Below are 22,285 nucleotides of genomic sequence, written 5' to 3'. Positions count from 1 at the left end.
ACTCCTTCGTGTATCACCTGGTTAACTATATGGGTGACTAGGCTGTAGCCGACACTGCCAGATATTTTGAGCATCTCTGCAGTAATTCCTGATGGGCTGGGAACTTCTCCGTCTTCATACCCTTAATTGCTTTATCTACCAAGGTACTCTCAATTTGAATAGCTGGTCCCTCTGATGGGTCAACATTTGGCTGACTCTTTTTCTCTCGATCATTCTCTTCATTTAGCAACCTTTCATAGTGGTATCTCCAAGTCTCTCTCTTTCTAGCATCATTAAATGCAAGTGAGCCTTCATCTATGCAGACACATTTCTCTCTTATGACATCACGATTCTGTCACACACTCTTGTAATATGAAACACATCAAGTCTTTGGTCCTCATGATGCAGAACATTGGCAAATTTTTTCTTATCTGCTTCCCCTCTGGCTAAATACACCTGCCTCCTAGCTTCCCTTCTGGCAGTCTGATACACTTCCCTGCTACCACCGTTCTTCCAGTCCTTCCATGCCTGTTTCTTTTGTCTAATAGCCCTGTCAACAATATTGTTCCACCACGACGTTATTTTGGGTCTTGAGGGGACTTTGCACCAACCACAGATCTGGTCAGTGGCTCTCAGCAGGTTGTCCCTTAGGAACCTCCAGTAGTCTTCTACCTCATGTGAAGCTATATCCCCTTCTATTTCGTCAAAGGTTTCAAGTAATATGTCTCTAAATCTCTGTCCATTTGCAGGATCTTTAAATCTCCAGACCCTTCTTCTCCTTGCTGGTTGTCTTCTGGGCATCCATTTAGCCCTTACCCAGAAGTCACTAACTACCAGTCTAAGTTGTGGGGTACATTCTTCACCTGGGAAGGTTTTGGCATTTATAAGCAGCCATCTTTCCCTGTTTCTGGCAAGGATCTAGTCAATCTGACTAGTGTGTCTGCCGGAGTGGTAGGTAACTAGGTGGCTGGTAGGTTTCCTGAAGTTCGCATCGCAGAACTCCAGCAGCCTGGTTCCCTCCTCGTTGCGGGAACCATAACCGTAGCCTCCATGTACGCCATGGAAGCCCCCAGCATGCTGTCCAACATGCCCATTGAAGTCACTAGCCACAAAGAAAAGGTCCCTGTTGTTCGTCAATGAGGTAGTCTGCAGTAGGGTGTCATAGAATCGGTCTTTCTGTCCATCGGGTAGCCCTGGCTGAGGGGTATAGGCTGATATAATGGTTGCTAAACCATGATGACCCACTAATCTAATCTTAAGTATTCTGTCGCATACTCTAACTACCTCAATTACCTTATCTACCCATTTTACACCGAGAAGTATACCCACACCCCGACCCTGTCACTGTTCCCTGCCCAGAAAATCTTGTACCTATGTTCTTTGCCTGTGAGGAACCTAGCAGAACCTCCTCTCCACCTCACTTCTTGGATGCAACACATATCGACACATCTCCATTCAAGCATCTCAACAATCTCGCCAGGCCCACCTTTCAGCGTGCCGACGTTGAGGGTGCCAACCCTGAGGGTGTGGGAGGTATGGGCCCTAGGGACCTTGGGACGGGGGACAGTAGCTTCATGTACCTGAAAAGAAAACTCGCATTTGGCAGGAGTCATTGACAAACTGTAGACTCCAGTTCAAACCGTGTACACTACACTATCATATTTTGCCACTGTATGATCACTACCTTGTATAGTAGGGGGTGGGGGTGGCGTAAGCCTTTAGAAGTGTTCATGGGAGACAACCAAGGATGACAAAATTGGGACTTCAGGTAAAGGTGGAGGAGGTGGGAGGGCTGGGCACCGCGAAAACTAGCAGCCATGAAGGGGGCGCATCTCATCTCTTGGAGAAGGAATTCTTTGTTGTAGGTATTAAGAGACATAATTGAGAGAGTGATATGTTGCAGATTTAGGGTAGATGCGTGAGCTAAATTTTCTCATCTCTTGGAGAAGGAATTCTTTGTTGTAGGTATTAAGAGACATAATTGAGAGAGTGATATGTTGCAGATTTAGGGTAGATGCGTGAGCTAAATTTATCTTAGACATCGATAGGTAAGAGGAACTGTAGGATTATATATTTAACATGAGGCGTGAAGCTGAAATAGACAGAATAGAGAAACTAACAGGGTTAATCAATTGCGCAGAAATAATACTAGGTAGTTAACGGGTTGAATTTAAAGGAATGCTTATCTGTGATATATATATATATATATATATATATATATATATATATATATATATATATATATATATAAACTCTTGTATCTATTCCCAATATGTGAATTCCGATTAGCAATAAATAATGGCAATTCTGTTGTCAACTTTCTTTAATACTTTATATTCTTTTTACTTATATTCTTTTTACTTTATATTCTTTTTACTTATTTGATACGAACTTTATGGATTGAGTTTCTTGTCTCTTTCTTTGCAGATATCTGCAACCACCTGCCACTTGGGTATCTGCACAGTTGGAATCGAAGCAACTGTTGAAAATCTGTTTGAAAAAACTGAAAGGCCTTAATAAGGTAAAGCTGGAAAAAAAAAGTGTTTGAGTTTTATGTTCAGGATGGAGGTGATTGTTGTATTGTTTTGTATTTTGGATTATTTTAGTAAGTTTAGAGCTACATCTTTTTTACTAAAAAAAGTCTTAATTCTTCTCATTTCTAGGTTAATTTAATTGATGCTGGCTTTATCTGGACAGAGCCACATTCCCAACGGATCAAGCTGAAGCTAACTATACAGAAAGAAGTGAGGACATATTTTTTTCATTCTGTTCAGAGATTGGGACTGCAGCCATGTTGTGGCACCACCTTGAAGGGTTTAGTTGTACACATAGAATGTAGTATTATGTTTTTAAAAGGCTGCTACTTATCCTGTCAATCTCTTTTTACTAAGCTGCTATCTTATGGGGACATAAACAAAGTAGCACTGCTTGTCATGTGGTGGGAGCAAGATACCAGCATAAGACTGTGTACACACATACATATATATATATACATATGTATTTGTAAGTACATGTAAATATATACATATACACTTGCATACACAACATTCACACAGTTTCCATGTACCAAATTCACTTACAAGGCATTAGTTGGCTTATACAAGTAATGAAAAGTGGATGTTAAAATGATGACAATGATGATGTTGATAATATTCTCCTGTTGATGGGAATCTCTCAGAGAAATACTCTGGGAATCTCTTAGCCTTATTCAACCCTCACTATTTGGATTTATCCCTAAATCCAGCTTCTGTGGTCAACTCATTGAATTTGCTGAAGGCATCGGCCAAGTCACAGATCGCAGCTCATGGTTAGATGTCATCCATCTTGACTTTACCAAAATCTCTAACTATTTGGCATTCAGATTATTCTGGCAAATGTTCTGCTTATTTATTCACATTGTTTTGAATTAATCATTCGTTAACTCACAGCTTTGAGATTTCAATGATGTGATTGTTTATTTTTAGAATGACATTGTAGGGTTGGTGTGAGAAGCTGGATCAGGCTGATTTGAACATAAAACTTATATATTTTGGCCTGGTATGGCTGGTTTAAATGCGAAAGCGTTAATCTTTATAACTAGTTGAGTCCTTCGTTCCTGGTCAAAAAGAGTTTATTACAGAACTACGACAATATTCTGTACCCAGTGAAAACAGTGAATGGATTTGATGGATGGAAACTGAAAGAAGCCTGTCATGTATGTGTGCTTCCTTGTCTTGACATTGTATGATTATAAAACAAGTGTCTGCTGTTATATGAGTGGTATTCTGTCTGATCTATTTAAGCATGGAAAAGTGGACATTAAAATGATTTTCATGCAATAATCATTGCAGTTACAAATTTTCATCTCTTTTCAGTGTATATTTGTATGGTTATAAATTTATTGACCTACTAAAAAATGTTTAATTAATGAAAGTGAAGATGATAATAAATTAATGGTTTCCATTTTTTAAAATTCAGATTATTAATGGAGCTGTGTTACAGCAAGTATTTATAGTAGAGTTTACTGTTCACAACCAGATGTGTTCTGATTGTCATCGTGTTGAGGCTAAAGACTTTTGGAGGGCTGTGGTTCAAATCAGGCAAAAGGTTAGTTATTCCTCTCTTCTTCTGTTTCTCTCTCTCTCTCCTCCTCTCCTCTGTAATTTTTCTGGAAGAGAATTACTTGGTCATCACTTTTAGCAATAAAATCATGAGATGTTGTTCAATTCCAGGTCATCCCTGATAAAGCAGGCCTATGATCAAAGCTGTTCTTGATTATCCTATTTTTTTGTACACTTCAGATTATTATGTCTGATGCATCCTTTATTCAAGATGGAAATATGTAATTTGATGGTAATTTGACTATTCCTAACAGTTTGAGTAACTATGTAGTTGCTCCTTTGATGACATATAATACTCCTTTTAGTACCTATGTCTACCCTGTAGCCCATAGTAAGATTGGAACTCAGTACTACAAGCTAAAAAAGCATTTGTTTGTTATACATTGCTGTGGCTGCTTATCTTTTAGTGCTGTTAAAGGAACTGGACCATTGAGTTAAACACAGAGCTGCTGGTGGAATTGACACATTTGACACATTCTCATAATCTAGTACTCTTATAGCACTTTACTTCATAATGCAACATTTAACACTCAAACTTATTATCAGGTTTGTTACTTATTAGTGCGTTATGTTCTTGAGCAAAACACTTCATTTCTCATTGTTCCAGTCCGCTCAGCTGGTAAAAACGAGATGTTGTACCTGTAATTCAAACAGGTCCAGCCTTGTCACATTTTGTTTCATGCTGAGTCTCTCTGAGAACTACATTTAAGGTTATGCATCTCTGTGGATTGCTTAGCCTCTTGCACGTTAATTTCACAAGCAGGCTGTTCTGTTGATTGGTTCAACTGGAACACTCATCGTTGTAACCAACGAAGTGCCAGTTTACTTCCGAGTAAGAATACCTATGTTAACCCACCTGAGACTGCCTATAAAATGTTCATATTTATATTAAAATTTCATAACTTGAATAATGTCATGAGATTTCAGTTGGTTAACACCAGCATCATATACTATTATATATAATGTTAAAGATATTTTAATAAGTATTTTGATGCTTCAAAATTTTTATATTTCAAAATTAATTGAATCACACAATCAATCTGTTCACAAGAGACATAGTTATGAATGGTTTAATCTGATTTGGGTAAGATTTGGATTGATGTTAGAGCAGGTACTGAACAATGAAAATCTGTTGCAACTGTTTTACTAATTCCAGCTGTTTTGATTGTTGCTGACTAGCTTAATGAAATGCTGTAATAGATTTCCCATTTCTTTGCAGACACAACACAAGAAAACATTCTATTACTTGGAGCAACTTCTGTTGAAGCATAACATGTACCAGAACACTGTAAACATTAAACCTATGCATGGTACGTATAGTTGAGCATCATCTTTAAATTTACTTTTTCCATGCTGGAATCATTCGAACAGGTCACTTTTCAACATGGTGTCTATCTCTTTCTCTCTCTCCATGCTCTGGTCCTTTATCATCTTTTGTGAGGCTCTTGAAATCAGCCATGTCTGCCCCCTTCAGTCTTCTCCTTCCACATGCTTTTCCTACCTGCATCATTTAGCAATTTTTCATTAACTGTCATTCTTCATATGCATCACATACTATTGCAATCTTCTTGAACACTACAATGAAAACCTTCATAGCCCAGTTTCTCTCTGCACCCTTCATGCTTGCTGACATTACTCATCCAGTAGATCCTGCTCACTTCATTTCTTTCCAGTTTTCACATATTTTCCATGGCATATCACACTTTCTGTACACTAGATTTTTTTTTATGTATATATTGAGTAAATTTAATTAGATTTTTTTGCTCTTTGGATTTCTTATCCATTCTTTATGTATTGCAACTTAATTACTCTGCAGATAAAATGCATGGCAATGAGTTTATTGACAATTACTTTAATGCCAATGTATTTAATGCAATAGAATTACACATGAGAATTTATTGGGCACTTATTATATGACCTACTATTGTGAGTATGGCTTCTTAAGAATTATGACAGCTTGACATTTTCTTTGAATTACTATTTTCCACTGAGCAGTGCTAGTTTTTTTCACAAAATAATATATCTCTGAAGTCATCACAACCAGGGATATTGATGCCATGTATCCTGCTCAACTTCACTCATCTCATCATCCTTACCATTCCCTCTCTTTGTTACTGACCAATGCATGAATTCCTTCCCACAATAGCGACTACTTTCTTACTCTCTCAATCTGTTCCTTCTATCATACTTCAACCTCCCTCATCACTTTGCCTGAAATCATTGCTCTCTCCCTCTCCCAATTCCCTGTTCTCCTTTAGGCCTTTTAGTCTTCATGTTCCAAGGTTTCCTCACCAGTACACTGCAAAGTGGTTGGCATTAGAAACCATTGCCAAAAATTAGTCCATGATTCAGTCCTCCAAATTTTGGATTGGATCCTGTTGAACCAGCATTAAATGATGATTATATTATTTTTTTATAAAGGTGGTTTGGATTTTTATTATGCTACGAAAAATGATGCCAGGAAACTTGTGGACTTTCTCCTGTTAGTGGTACCATGCAAGTGAGTTGAGTAGTATTTTCACATTCCTTAACAATGATTTTCTTTTATTTGTCATGCCTTCTCTTTGTGTCTTCAGTGTAACTCTATTTTATGTAGTTAGTTCATCTTTTTAAGCTCTAACCATTGAGATAGCGTCTGATAGTCAGAATGTTGTCATACTGTAAGAAAATGGGTTCTTGATCACAGTCCTGAGTGCAGGAAAAAAATTATTTTGCTGACCTCTTGAACCAAGCTGTATGGTGATTGTGCCATTGCTTAGGAAGCTGTTTTCTTAGTTCATATATTTAGTTGCCATTTGTGCACACTTTTACTTATAAAAGCTAATTTGAATAAACATTTCCACTCTCCACTTCTATAAAAAATTATATGTGTATACTACATAGAAAACAACATTAAAAATTCTCTCAGAATTATCAGCCAAGTAATATGAAAAAGTAAAGCCCTTGTAAAAATCAGATATGCAGCATGAATCACTTAGCAGGATTGTTTACAATCAAAAGGAAATAACCAAGTTTACTGGATATTTTAGAAAGTTAATATTTAGTGTAGTTCATAGGGATACTGTATTATGTATAACATACATTGTAAAAGATTAAAAAAATAAAGAAAATTTTTTTTTTGTGCATCAGAGATGAGAATACTGATATTTCGAACAAAGCTTTTCTTTATATGGTATAGTTTAATATTCAGTTTGAATTATTGAAGATATATGTTAATATATATAGTAATGCAGTTTGCAATTGTTTGTTGGATGAGCAAGGGTTATCCTCAGCATTTTCTTTGCTTTCAGTTCCTTTGTTAATTGTCTTTGGGGGAACAGTGAAAATACACAAACATAGAACATTTTGGAAGCCATATATTCTCTGCTAATTTTGGTTTGTATTTCTCTAGGTATCAGATAGCTCAGGAACTTCTCTCTATGGACATTCACAGCAACATTGCCAACTATAAATGGGCGTTCTCAGTGGAGATTGTCCCTGTGTGTAAGGTGAGATCTATTTTTTTTTTAAATAATCATGTAAATGGAGAAAAATTGAACTGATTTTCATTATCAAAGCTGTAAATATTTTTCCTTTGTCTGATTATATGTGTGTGTGTGTGGCTGTGTCATAAGAAGTTTGCTTCTCAACCACATGGTTCCTGGTTCAATCCCATTGCATGGTATCTTGGGCAAATGTCTTCTATTATAGCTTCAGGCTGAGTAAACCCTTGTGAATGGATTTGGTAGATAGAAACTGAGAGAAGCCTATTTTTTATATATATATATATATATATATATATATGTGTGTGTGTGTGTTATTGTCTCCTTGCCTTTACATCACACAATTGTTGTAAATGGGTGTCATCATTATGCAAATGGTGCCCATTGTTTTCAGTATTTTTTGAAAAACATGTCTGGTCATCGGGAAATATTATTTTGCTTGGAAACAGGTGAAGGTTGGCAAAAGGAAGGGCAAAGTCCTGAACAATGTGAGCATGAGAAAGTGGTTGTTAAAATGATGATGTAATATACACTGACACAAAAATGTATAACACTGCTTGTATAGCAGTTAGACTTGTTTACAAATATTGCAGTGAGCGTCTTTCAGTTTCTGGTTATCAAATCCACCCAATAGGCTTTAGATGGCTTGAGGCTATAAAAAACAGTTGCTCAAGATATCATGTAGTGAGATTGAACCTGGAACTATACATTTGTGAAGTAAACTTTTAAACTACACAGCCATGCCTGTCCCTAGCAATATATATATTTTGTGTGTACTGTTGATACTAGGGTTCTATGTAGATTTTCATCATCCGATGAAACCTACATATGGAATGAATGATATAAACTTGAGTTTATCTTAATTTCTCACACATCATCTTCATTTAACATCCATTTTCCAGCTGGCATTGGTTGGACGGTTTGACAGGAGTTGGCCTGCTGGAGAGCTGCTTTAGTTCCATTTGTCTGTTTGGGCATGGTTACTATGGTTGGATGCCCTTCCTAACACCAAACACTTTACAGTGTGTGCTGGGTGCTTTCAACGTATCACTGGCATGAATGCTTTTATGTGGCACTGGCACTGGCACGTGACACCAGCACGTGTTCTTTTATGTGGTACCAGTACCCATGATCCTGCGAGACTAAGACATTTTGTCCTATGTCTTCCTGGGTCTACCCCTTCCACATATTCTCTCCACAATTTGACATCAGCACCTCTTTATACAACTGTTCTCATCCATATGAATCACATGCCCATATTAGTGCAGTCTTCTCATTACATCTGATGCCTCTTATATCCAATTTTTCTCTTAAATCATTTACATTCTGTTGTATGTGTACACTGACATTACCCATCCTGCAGAGCATGCTGGCTTTGTTCCTTTCAAACCTTCTCATGTTGTCTGTAGCCATAGCCTGTGTTTCACTGCTATGCAGCATAGTTTTACTTATACAGGCTTCATACAATTTTTTTCTTTCACACTGAGAAGCTCTTTGTTACCAACAAAGGTAGTGACACTCTAAATTTTGCCCAGCCTGTTCTTATTTTAACAACTACACTTTCAGAACTTTTTCCTCTACATTAGGTAGACTCTCCTTCTCCCATGCATTCTCTGCATTTAGCAACCTTTCATAGTGGCATTTTCAAGTCTCTTTCTTTGCAGAATATCTAATTGCAAATGAACTATCATCCATGTGGATACACTCTCTCCTACATCATGATTCTCTCACACACTGTCTTACAATCTGAAACCTCTAGTCCCTTTGCCATATATCTATATCTATATATACTAGTTATGTATAATTGAAGAAATGTTTTTATAAATCACAAGAATTCATAAATCTCATCCCTAATATCAGGCTTAGTATGAAACATGAGTATAGCTACTTTTTGAGGCTAAGACATCAGATGTAGAATTATAATGATGGCAGCAAGCTGACAGAATCATGAGTATGTCAGATAAAATGCTTAGTCGCTCTTCTTCCCACTCTTTATATTCTGAGTTCAAATTCTGCCATGGTTAACTTTGCCTCCAATCCTTTCAGGGTTGATAAAATAGGTAACAGTCAAGGACTGGGGTCAATGTAATCGACTTGTCACCCACTTCAAAATTTCTGGTTTGTGCAAATTAGAATTATTATTGCCCACATAACATAACATAACATTGGAATTAATAGTTTTGTGTTCCTGATTGTGTTTATAAAACCTGTTCAAGACACTGCTAGACATGAAATATTATTATATACTTCAGAGTGAACTAATTCACATAGTGCCCTGTCCAGAACAATTATATCTCTCTTGCTTACTTTATGTACACAATCACAGAGAGAGAGAGAGAGAGAGCATGATTGTGTGGCTGAGAAACCTGTTTCCCAACAGTGTGGTCTTGGGTTCAGTCCCATTGTGTGATACCTTGGGCACATGTATAGCACTGAGTGAACTGTTTAAACACACAGCCATGCCTATGGCAATGAGTGGTGGATTCTGTTGGCCTCATCATTGAACATTAAGTTTTTGACCAATTGAGTAAGAATTTACATGAAATGAAAGTGGCCAACTATTACACACACACACACACACACACACACACACACACACACACACACACCACACACACACACTTAACGAATTGACTGGACTGATGGTTTATTTATTGATCTTAAGAGGATGAAGGGCAAAGCTAACTTTGGCATAGTTTGAACTCGGAGTGAGTACTGCAAAGCGTTCTATCCAACATTAATGCTTCTGTCAGTTTGCCACCTCACTTACTTGTGGATGTACATTTATATTTTTCCTCTGAGCCATGTAAAATTACTGCTATATTTTAGGTTTAGATTTATTTTTAAATAATTCGTTTTATTCTTGTTTTTTTTCTGCTTGCAGGATGATGTTGTATGTCTTCCCAAGAAACTGGCTGCTTCTCTTGGAAACATTTCACAAATTTGTGTCGTGTACCGAGTAACTAAGGCAGTTCATATCATTGATCCCATTTCTTTACAAAGTAAGGACAATTTTACATCTTTGCACCACAACTGGTCTTCTAGGTGCTGTCTATCTCTCTCTTTCCTCCTTTCTCTCTCTCCCCTCTTGCATCTCCTTTATTGGTTTGCAAGAGCAAGTTAACATGAACAACAAATGAGCTGAAAATAAATGGACATTAAAAGAATCATCTGCAAGTGTGAAGGCTTCACTGGTATGAATAACAATTAAATGAAGTAGCAAACAATTCAACTGGAAGGAGTGTATAGTGGAAGATTGGTAATGAAGTGCTGAAGGCTCCATCTTAGAAGAGACCACAACAAGTAGCAAGAAACAGTGCTGAAGAAAACCTATCCATTCCATAGAAAAGTGGGCATATGATGATATGATGGCAAATGTGTTTCCTAATCCTTGATTATCAGAAATTTGTTCAGCTGGCAACATCTCAAGCAGTGGTTAATTTAATAGTGTTATCTAGTAATGTGAGGATATGTCTCCTGAAGGGTCACACTGAGACTACTTAGTTCCATTTGTTAGATTTGAGGTAAATCTCCTTGTTAGCACCCTATTCTACTACAGCCTGCTTTTTAAAAACCTGATCACTATTTTCCCATTTTGTCTTTCCACCTGTTAAATACTTCTATAAGTTTATGCTATGATCTTAATATGTCTCTATGTCTGTATTGTGACATTGTCGTGTTTTTTGCTTCAGCATAGCAATATTTTTTTAATGGTAGTAACCGCATTTCAGAATTGTAGCATACCATAATTTTATTTTCTGTTGGCATGTTAATGTAATTAAAATACCTGTATGAGGATGGTGATGTCTAGATATTACAACATCTTTTAAATAAATGTATTTCATATCAGTATGGTAATGTCATAATGACTCCTCTCCCCTCCTTTACAAGAATTTCATCTTGTCATTTTTGTATAAAGAATCTAATATCTTCTTCACTGAAGTGGTTTCACCATTGTGTTCACAGCAGTAGTGTGGACATCTATACATTTTGTTTTGATATCCATATTTCACTTGTCTCCTCTATTGCTATATGATAATGAGAGAAATATCGATGATATTGCTGACGTGTTGGGAGAAGGATTGTTGTTGTTATTAAAAGATGCTTATTAAGAAGAGGAATTGTTGTAATGCCTGCTGTACTTGTTTCCTTCCATTTCCAGTTGCAGAAATCAGTGGACAGGTTTATTGGAGAGAACCATTTCAGAGTCTGAGTGGCCCAAAGCAGCTCACTGAATACGTGGTAATGGAAATTGACCCAATTCCATTTCATGAGATGCCCCATGTGACTCCCGCTTCAAAGAAAGTAAGTCTATTGTTGAAGTAAAACAGTTCATGCTGTTTAACCTGAATCAAACCTCATTCAGCAGATCTGTGATCAGAGATGTTTTAGCCATACACCATCCTGCTTTCTCTCCCCCCCCACCCCCACAATGTACTGTATATGTTTGTCCCACTCATGCCAGCATGGAAGGCAGATGTTAGACGATGGTGATGTTACCTGATGGATTTTGTTTGGTAGTTGGGGGACTGAAGTACGATTTGAAAGTAGATTTGGCTACTATTTCTAGCAAGTCAAATGACCATGTAGAAGCTCTCTCCCTGTAAAGCAGGTGTGATGTGGTTTCAGCATAAATGTGTTGTGGTTGAATGAGTGAAGAGTTCTGGATTACTGACACTCAGAGGGAATTAGTTTATTGTGAATCTATTTAAAATGTGTTTATTGATTTATTTCAGTTATATTGATTTAAACTTGGTGCCATTGTTTACTGGTTGAATTTCCTGTGCTTTTTGTATCTCCTTTTTTATTGTCCGTATGATTACATATTTAATAATTTCTGTATATGCAACATGTTTGTTAAAACCCTGCATGTAATAAATGAGGAGTGAATTTATATCTAAACTTGTATCCAGGCACTTTTAATGACTTGTCAAATCATTTGAACCATAGTCAGTTATCAAAACTTAAGCTAATAAATTGAAGTTAACAGACCAAAATATTTCCCATTGGCACTGCTAACCCTTTTTGTACCAGAATGCAGAATGGTTGGTGTTAGAAAGAAGATTCAGCCATAAGACCCATGCCAAAACAGACAGTGAAGCATGGTGCAGTCTTCTGCCTAGCCAGCTCCTGCCAGCATGGAAAGTGGACGTTAATGATGATGATGATGAATGCCTGAGATTGCTTCTGCTTCGGTGATACAAGCATCCTGTTTTAAAGTGATGTAAATTAGAACCTCTTACCAAAAATCAAAATTTGATACTAATTTGTGTTTCAAACACCAGCATTTAAATTGGTCATATCTGACCTAAATGTTCTACCTGTTTTACATTCAAACTGGCCAGTTCCAGCCTCTCACAGCTTTCCAAAAATAAAAATAGTTGCATCATCAAAATCTTGAAGCTACAAGATAATGCATGATTAATTCAAAACAATTAAGTAAACATTTGACAGAGTAATCTGAATGCTAAAGGGTTAATAATGACACTTGTTTTACTAAATTCTTTGTCATTTTCAAAATTAATTGATACAAAAAAGTCAGTGTATTTCGACAGAGCATGGTAAAGAAAGTTTAATTTCTCAGAAATTGACATATTGAATTAGTCTTATATGATGACTCAAAACACACTCAATTGAAAATTTCTTTCCAGCATGTTCTCTCAGAAGTGTGGGTGGCTCGTACTAATGATCTTGGTGTTAATGACCAGCAGTACTATTGTAAGACTCATCTTGGACATACTCTTCACCCTGGAGATTCTGTGTTAGGGTTTGTACAAATATTTTTCCTGTTTTCTTAATCTTACTTTGCATTTTTTAAAAACTAGATATCGTCAATGTTACCAACTTCTATGTTGGAATTTTATTTAAGAGATTGGATGTGAGGAAATTAGGTTTCATAAATGGCACATGAAGAAGGCTAATATTATCTGAGAAGATGAGGTATAATCTCTAAAAATAATATGTTGAAGTAATTATATTCTGTACTTTGCTGGGAATAGTACTACACTAGTTTGTATGTTTGTTTAAAAAAAAATTCTTGTTACTGCATTTGATTTCAAGATATCATAGCATTTTGCTTGAAAGATTAGATTTCCTTCTTACAATAATATCAGCATTATTGTTTCTACATCTGAATGAATTTGTACCAACACAGACCATCTCTACTGTCCTAAAACCTTTGTGATTCTTCTTGCCATCCCTGATTGTTTTGGTGTGGAATATATTAGAGAAGACAACAATATAGGTTTAACCTAAAAATAATGATTAATTCTTTCATTACTATATTTCTCACCAAAATATACTCCTTACCTGTTGCAATTAAGTTCTAGTATGATTGTGAATTTAGGCTAGCTTTTTATTTATTGACATATTTGTGATTTTTGGAACATAATTTAGCAAAAGGTTCTTAACCAAATCTATTGCATAATTTGTCTTAAAGCAAATCAAGTTACATGTAAATAGAGGTAAATTCAATGAGATATAAAATTATTAAAATTTTGTTTAAACATCATCATAGAAAAGGAGTTATTAGCTAATATTCAGTTGAGTATACAGCAAAATTTATAAATAGAATTGTGAAAATTATTAGTTTATTTTCAATCAGTTGAACTTAAATACACATAAAGACAGGTATATCATAAAGGTAAAAATAGAATGCAGTAGTGGAATTTATTGAAGAAACTAGAAAAACACACTGCCATATGTAAATGTACAGAAATATATAGAATGATTGACAAGTCAAATTAATCAGAATTTGTCACTTTTACAGGTGAATTAAAATTACAAGTAAAAAAAATTTTAAATGAGGTGAATTTGAAAAAATATATTTATAAAATCAAATTACCCCCCCTCCCCCCACACACAATATTCCTATATTGGAAGCTTGTAAAGCCAAAGAAACTTTAGAGTGGTTTTGGGTAGGTTGGTAATGAAAAAGTTAATTGGATCATGTTAAAAAATTGTTTGTATGATAATGATTTTTTCCCATTTTTATTTCCTATTCAGATTTCATTTGGTAAATTCTAATGTGAATAACTCAGATTTTGATAATATGAAAAAAGACAGGGTACCTGATGTGGTAAGGGACAGTTTTTTTTTCTTTTACACAGCAAAATGATGATTTGTTAAATAGACTAGTAACATTATAGCTTTGAGGTTAACATCCAGAGCTAGTGAATGTTAACTTCACATGCGCTGTCATTGTGTAGGCTACATATCTATATTTCTTTAGGGGGGTTTCGTTTGCAACAGATTACCCTTTAACATTTAAACCAGTCAGATCCAGCCTATCATACATACCCTTCAATGCCATTCTAAAAATATACAATCACATCATTGAAATTTCAAAGCTATGAGATAATACATGATTAATTAAAAAAACATTGCAAATGAGAAAGCATTAATTACATTTGCTTGAACATTTGGAATGCTAAAGGGTTAATTCACAATTGTTTCCACAAAACCATTTTGCAAACCATTTTGCAGCTCGAAATATGGATGTAAAATAGTAACAAAACAAATCAGAAAAAAAAATGAAGACTTTAGAGTGGAAATTAGAGTGGGATATGGTTTAGTTTTTGTTCTTGATTTTTAACCAGTCATTTTTTATGCTTTTTGTTATGAATTATAATATCCTATCATTAAATCCTTTCCACAATAGTAAATAATAGATAAAAATATAGATAACTTACTTTGTATTGAGTATGAAGATTTGGCATAGTGTTGAATGATGTTGATAGATGGTTACTGGCTTTACTTAATATAAAACAATGCATCTTAATCATTGGACAGCAATGATTAACGGATTAGACAGTGAGCAGAAATAAAGTTTGAATAAAAGCCTTCTTTGAACTGGTTTATGACACTTTCATTGGAGTAATTGTTTTTACAACTGAAAACCTTTTCCTTCACAAACTAATTGAAGGAGGGTCATGCAAGTGGAAACTGGAGTAAACAAAGTTCTGTGATCAGTTTATCCAATGCCTTACTCTCACAAATATTGTTCCTGTAGCTACTTCAAATAATTTACTGCACTAATGTACATTATTATAGCATGACCACTACACCGTCATGTTCTCCCTGTGTTATAGCTGTGATGTTTTATGCCTCAAGTTTATATAATTATTAATTATGACATGAATGTGTTTTGTTCAATGTTTCTTTTCGGTAGGTTTTGGTGAAGAAGTTGTATAATCGCACAAAGAGAAATCGTCAACGCAACTGGAAACTGAAACACGTTCTCCCTGATCTTGTTGATTCTTCAAGTGATGGAATGTAAGTTTTTCTTTTTTTTTTCATTCTTTTTCATATGCCGAAAAATGTTTTCTCTCTCCAAAATAGGGAAGGCAGTGGGAGGAGACAAAATATTGGGTTGGCAAAAAAGTAATTTCGGTTTTTTAGTGTGAGATAAAAGTAATTTTGTTTTCATACAAAGAATGAACTTTAATCAATTATTTATTTTCCATTTTGTTTGATGACCTTTTGCCATCTTTCTGGCAACTTCATGATTCCATGCTCATGGAACTTCTGGTCCTTATCAGCCCAAAACTGAAGCATGTGTGATTTCAAGTCATCATCATTATTGAAAGTTTTACAATTCAAAGAATTTTGAAAACTTTGAAATAAATGGTAATCTGATGGTGCTATATGGTGGATGTGACATCACTTCCCAACCAAGCTCCAATAATTTTTCATGAGTTAGCAAAGATGTGTGTGGTCTAGCATTGTCACAGTGGAACACAATTCCTTTACAATTTGCTAATGCTAACTATTTTACTTTGATTACTGCCAACAATTAATGAAACTGGACGAAGCAAACATTTTAATTGTTTGGTTCCTTGGAATCAGCTTGAAATACACAACACCTTTGTAATCCCACCAAATTGACAGCATGACCTCATTTTATGCAAATCAGCATTTGATGTGATGTGTGCTAGTTCATTACGCTTGGACGATGATTGTTTTTGATTGATGTTATTGTAGACAATCCATTTTTCATCACCAGTGATGATTCATTTGAAAAAAGGTCAATTTCATTGTGTTTGAGATGCATATTGCAAATATTTATTTGTTATGTTAAGTGAATCTCTTTCAATTTATGTGGTGCCCAAATATCTTAACAAGTCCAAGGCATTTGAAGTGATTTTCAATTGTTGTGTGTGATACATTTAACCTGACTGCAATCTCTCACGCAGTTATATGACAACCAGATTCAATTATGATTTTGATTCAGTCATCATCAACTTCAGTAGGTCGACCAGAAAGTTGGCCATCTTTGAGTAAAAGAAAATCTGCAGACTGGAATTTTTTAAAACCATTTCAGATCTTTATGGAAATAAAAAAGCAAAATATAGTGTAAATGTTTGCTTTTGCACTCCATGTTAAAATTGAAATTTATGTGCACTTTGCTTCTAAAGTAAGCTAAAAGTAACGGCTATCAAATGTCAAAGGGAAAAATCATGACATTGACAAAAGTCATTAAAAAAAACGAAATTACTTTCTTGCCAACCCAATATAATGCTTACAACTCTAATACGAACTGATGATTGCAGCTTCATTGCTTCCTTTTGAAACTATTTAATACTCAGTCTGTAAATTTCAAAATTAAAACTAATACAGTTTTTGTGGCTTCTAATGACATTATATAAAATTTCTTATCACTCATTAAACAAATATTTTTCCATTTATCATTTTATATACTACAGAAAGCTGGCATTAAGGAATTATTTTCATCAGCTTTTGATAGAATATAAATTGTAGCAGTGTTGTTAACTGTGGCAGGGATAGCTAGTTGTAGGTTTGAGAGAGATTCACACATCTTGTATGCAAGATTATATCATATTGCAGGCAAGACTTATCTCCCTCTCCACTGCTCCTATACATTGCATATCATGCCATAATTTCTGATCTATTCTCCTCTCACCTTGTACCTCTTTATGCTTGTATTTTCCTCAACCATTACTTCCACCCTCTTCTTTCACCATCTACGAAAGCATCCACTCCCCCTCCCATGATCCACTGTCCTTATCCTCTCTTATGTTCAACTTGTATCTTGAGAGTTTGCTCTCACACTTCATTGCTTCCTTCCTTTATCTCCCTCCTCAACTATTCCTACTCACCCCTATTATAGGGTTAGCCACGTATCTTTTATAGTGAGGTGTATGTACCTATCCCTCTATCTTACTTTAGCCTTTGAACATCCAGCATAAATCCACCTCCCTCTTTCAAATACTCCCTCATTTAGTTGTGGGAATTTTTCCCTTTTCCTCTTCTTGTTTTTCTGTCATGCAAGTAACCTGCAACCTCACTAGTCCTGGTAGCATAGAAAAAGTATCCAACTCTTCAAAGTGGTTGGTGTTAGGAAGAGCATCCTGTACACTCTGTAAAGTGGTTGGCCTTAAGAATGGCATAGAAACTTTAGCCAAAGCTGACATTGGAGCCCAACATGGCCTTGTGGCTTGCCAGATCCTGTCAAACCATTCAACCCATGCTAGCATGGAAAATGGATGTCAAACAATAATGACAGTGGTGACAAGCTTCTTTGTCTTCTTCTTGATTACTCTATGGTGGCTTAAAATATGTTGACAGTAACAATAAGTATGACAATGCACATGTTTTCAGGGTCAAATCTGATGTGAATATGTGTGTATCTGAAATAGGAGAGACAGTTTTTTTTTAACCTTTTAGCATTTAAACCAGCCATATCCGACCCAAATATTCTACCTTATTTATGCTAAAACTGGACAGATCTAGCCTCTCACACCTACCTCACAGTCATTTTACAAATCAATCCTCAAAACCTCAAACCTATGAAATAATGTATGATTAATTTAACCCTTTAGCATTGGTTACTCTGTCAAATGTAATGCTTATTTATGCACATTGTTTTGAATTATTCATGCATAGTCTTGTAACTTTGAAATTTCAATAATGTGACTGTTTATTTTTAGAATGACATTGTAGGGTAGGTGCAAGAAGCAGGCTCCGGCCAGTTTGAGCCTAAAGCACATTGAATATCTTGGCTAGATTGACTGGTTTAAATGCTAAAGGGTTAAGATGATGTGAATATATAAGCATTATATTTGACAGTAATTCGAATGCTAAACGGTTAAATTTTCTGATACCAAAATGGTCAACGTGATTTGATGGTATAAAGTATTGTTGTTACCATACTAGGATGAATATTAATGCCCATCACATATACTGTAGTTTAGTAACCCATGTGCTCAGTCATTTAACTTTTTCTATAGTTATGCTGGTGTTTGCATTTAGTAAATTCATTTATTTTGTTTTGTTCAATTTATGTGTTTGCAATTGGTTTGATATTGGTGAATGAATTTTTTTGTGCAAATGATTTTTTTTCTTCTAGTTGGATGACTTCTTTGATTTTCATTTTCAAACATGAAAGTTGGGGTAACTTGTACCTCTTCTCAGTTAGTTTGACTGCTCTATGAAGAGTTATAAGTTTTGTTTAAGGACACAATACAATCTTATTAGACAACCAAAACAATTTCTAATCAGACTGATCCTCCTCCCGTACAGAATCCAAATTTCATATTTTTACATCTTTTTTTTTTTTTTTTTTGTTTAAATATCATTTTATTTTCAATTTTTATTGTTTTCTTTTCTAATAATCATTAAAAATAAATTTTTTGCAGTGCATATACTGAATTTCTGGAAGATTTGGAAGAAGATGATGGTTACAGACAAAATGTGAACATATTCATGGGTAACTAAAAATTCTAACACCAACTGGATTATTATCATTATCATGATTATTATTTATTTCACCTGTTGTTCTGTGTTCAAATTCCACTGTGGTCAACTTTGCCTTTCATCCTTTTGGGGGTTGATAAAATATGTACCTGTTGAACACTGGGGTTGATGTCATTGATTCATCCCCTCCCCCAAAATTGCTGCCCTTGTGGCAAAATTTGAAACCATTATTATTATTATTATTATTTAGGCAGTGCGCTGGCTGAATTGTTAACACATTGGGGTAGTGATATTTCACCCATCTGAATTCAAATTTCACTTTGCCTTTCATCCTTGATAAATTACGCACTTATTTTTGAAATCTGCAGACAAAACTACATAAAGCACACCATATAATATCCCTGATGAAAATTGGCTGTTGACCAGTGTAATATTAAGTGTTGTCTATTTAGCCCCAGTTCAGCCAAAGATTCAGGAGTTGATTTATTGCATAATATTTGTAAACAAGTGAAGGCACATGGCCTAGTGGTTAGGTTGTTGCACTCATGATTTCCAGGTTGTGGGTTTGCTTCCCAGACTGGGCAGTGCATTGTGTTCTTGAGCAAAGCACTTCATGTTCCTCCATCCTTCTTTTTGATCAGGGGAGAATGTTGGCCAGCAGGATGGCATCATTTGAAGGCTAGAACTGTGCAAAATGTATTGTGACCAGCAATGTGTAATATCTGATATTCTGGCAGATCATTTGGTTACATGGTGGATTTTTAAGCAAGCATCACTGTTACACAAGCAGTGTCTTGCATTTCTAATTTCCTGTGTAAGAATGTCTTCTTATAGGGAATATTAACCTTGCTTGAAAATTGGTGAAGGTTGTCAACAGGAAGGGCATTCAGCCATATTCCATCTGACCGATGCAAGTATGGAAAAGTGGACATGTTGATGATGATTTCTCTTTTTCCAAGATGATGGCCTGAATTAAATACTATCATCATTATCGTCATTATAATGACAATGAGGGAAGCATACCATGCAACGTCTTACTCTGTTAACAGTTACACTTGTTGCAACTGTTGCTTCTTTAGAATTCCAAGTTGCAACAGCTGAATCTGAAGCTGGTATCCATATTTCAAAAAAGTTAAATTGTAGAAAGGATGTGGAAAGAATAGAAAAGAGTTTATCAGAGTAAAATATATTTTTTTTTATGGTGACTTCACAATGCAATTATGGAATCTATGTTGATATTTTGATATAAATTTAACTAACCTCAAGAACTTTAATATTCTGTAGTGACTGGTAGTAATTAGCTGGCCGGTAATGAAAGGGTATAGCTGAAAGTATTTTTTTCAAATTTTTGTAAAAATCTATTTATCAAATAGACTATTAACTGTATCTCAGTATATTACTAGTACATGTGTGTGTGCATATATGTATTTGTATGTAAATATACATACACATATCAAATTCAACTCCTTTAGCTCATAAATGCCGCACTACATGATATTGAACATTATCTATCCACCTCTCTCTCTCAACATAACCTGAATATTGTGCTGTTTTCTTTCTTTTCCAAACTTGTATATTTGCATAATGAACAGGGTTTTTTTTCTCCACAATCCACCAACTGCAGTGTATAACTGGAACCCCGAGAAAGTTGTATAGTTTCATGTCAATTCTGATCAAAAGTGTTTAAATCTGGATCCTGGCCATCTTTTAGTGTGTATTTCTTTTTTCTAAGATGGTAGAATATAATTTGGAGGAGATTTGGCTGCTTTTTCTAGATGGGCTGGCAACCTCATAGAGGCATTCTCATTTGGGGAAATGCAGTTTTGTGTTGTGTTCTTGAACAAATGATATATAATAAAAACAAATATAGTTGTTTTATATTTAAGAGATGAGGAATTATGTACATCATTTACATTCGACGGATATTTGTCCTCATCTTGTTTGTTATTAACACAATGTTTCGGCTGATATACCCTCCAGCCTTCATCAGGTGTCTTGTAAATAATGTAAATCTAGTTGTGTTTGAACCCCCCTTTCTCCAACGTTCTTGGTCAGTCCAGCATTTTACAACCATCCTTCTTCAGAAGAACTTTGATGCTGGAGAATTGTGCCAAGAACTTACTGTTGTTTTTAATGATATTTGTTTCTTTATTTGTAGACAAAACCAAAACACCTGTGGACTTGGATGATATTGAGGATGAAGGGTTGCCAAAGATCAGTCTTCAAGAGATGCTGGAAGATTTGGTGCTTAGTGATCCAACAGGAGAAGCTGGTGCTGATATGGTTACATAGTGGCATTGAACTTTGTCCTTTTACAGCCGCTCATGCTCACAACATGCACTCCTACAGACACACAATATGCATTCACATATCTCACATATATTTATCCCACAACAGATATGGCCAACATACACAAGCCTCCTCTCAGATGCACACCCATATATAAATGTGTTTGGCTGGAATTGGTGAAGCCTTGAAGTGTACAGAGACTCTCTTATGTTTACAGCTTTGTTAATCTGGAATTATAATGAAAACATTTGATAATTTTTGCATGAATTATGACTAAAATTCTGTAATTAAAGCTTGTTAAATGGTTGAAGTCTTTAAATATTATTTTAAATGATTCAAGAATTTTCGAAGCATTGATTTGTTAATTTAACATAGTTGGTTAATTTAACTAAGAATCCAACACAATCACATCAGTCAACCATTACTCACATTATCAAAGCTATGACAGTTCTTTCAACCCATCAACTGCTGCATCAACTGACCTACTTCTGAATTGGTACTCTAGGTGTGGTTGTGTTTGATGGTGGAGAAGTGGTTTAGCTCTCTTGCTAGTCCAGTTCAAGCAAGCCTACTATCAAAGGTGTTCCACTCATCACTATGCTACCTTTTTTTTTTTTAATATGTATGACTACATTGTCATATCTTTTTCAGATTCGGCTGGTATCTCTAACATGTCAAACAACCTGGTATAGGCTCCCTTTCATGAGCTCAAAACTAGTC

The 22,285-nt window shown here is 35.4% G+C and overlaps 1 protein-coding gene across 1 annotated transcript in view; it reads left to right on the top strand.

The window, feature by feature from the left end:
* LOC115223823 (60S ribosomal export protein NMD3) overlaps nt 1-21,871 on the top strand; it is a 34,224-nt gene extending 12,353 nt beyond the window's left edge. Inside the window, exons 3-15 of the mRNA XM_029794499.2 lie at nt 2,407-2,500; nt 2,643-2,723; nt 3,937-4,065; nt 5,299-5,389; nt 6,501-6,579; nt 7,471-7,567; nt 10,446-10,563; nt 11,724-11,866; nt 13,213-13,328; nt 14,567-14,639; nt 15,732-15,835; nt 19,219-19,289; nt 21,435-21,871. Coding sequence (XP_029650359.1) covers nt 2,407-2,500; nt 2,643-2,723; nt 3,937-4,065; nt 5,299-5,389; nt 6,501-6,579; nt 7,471-7,567; nt 10,446-10,563; nt 11,724-11,866; nt 13,213-13,328; nt 14,567-14,639; nt 15,732-15,835; nt 19,219-19,289; nt 21,435-21,568 — 1,330 coding nt within the window. The 3' untranslated portion in view covers nt 21,569-21,871. The remainder of the gene's footprint in view (nt 1-2,406; nt 2,501-2,642; nt 2,724-3,936; nt 4,066-5,298; nt 5,390-6,500; nt 6,580-7,470; nt 7,568-10,445; nt 10,564-11,723; nt 11,867-13,212; nt 13,329-14,566; nt 14,640-15,731; nt 15,836-19,218; nt 19,290-21,434) is intronic.
* Nucleotides 21,872-22,285: the final 414 nt, after the last annotated feature.

The sequence above is a fragment of the Octopus sinensis genome, linkage group LG24 (genome assembly GCF_006345805.1).
Source record: "Octopus sinensis linkage group LG24, ASM634580v1, whole genome shotgun sequence".
NCBI classification, from domain to species: Eukaryota; Metazoa; Mollusca; class Cephalopoda; order Octopoda; family Octopodidae; genus Octopus; species Octopus sinensis.
The sequence above is the reverse complement of the archived record's forward strand: the minus strand, read 5'-3'. Positions and strand labels throughout refer to the sequence as shown.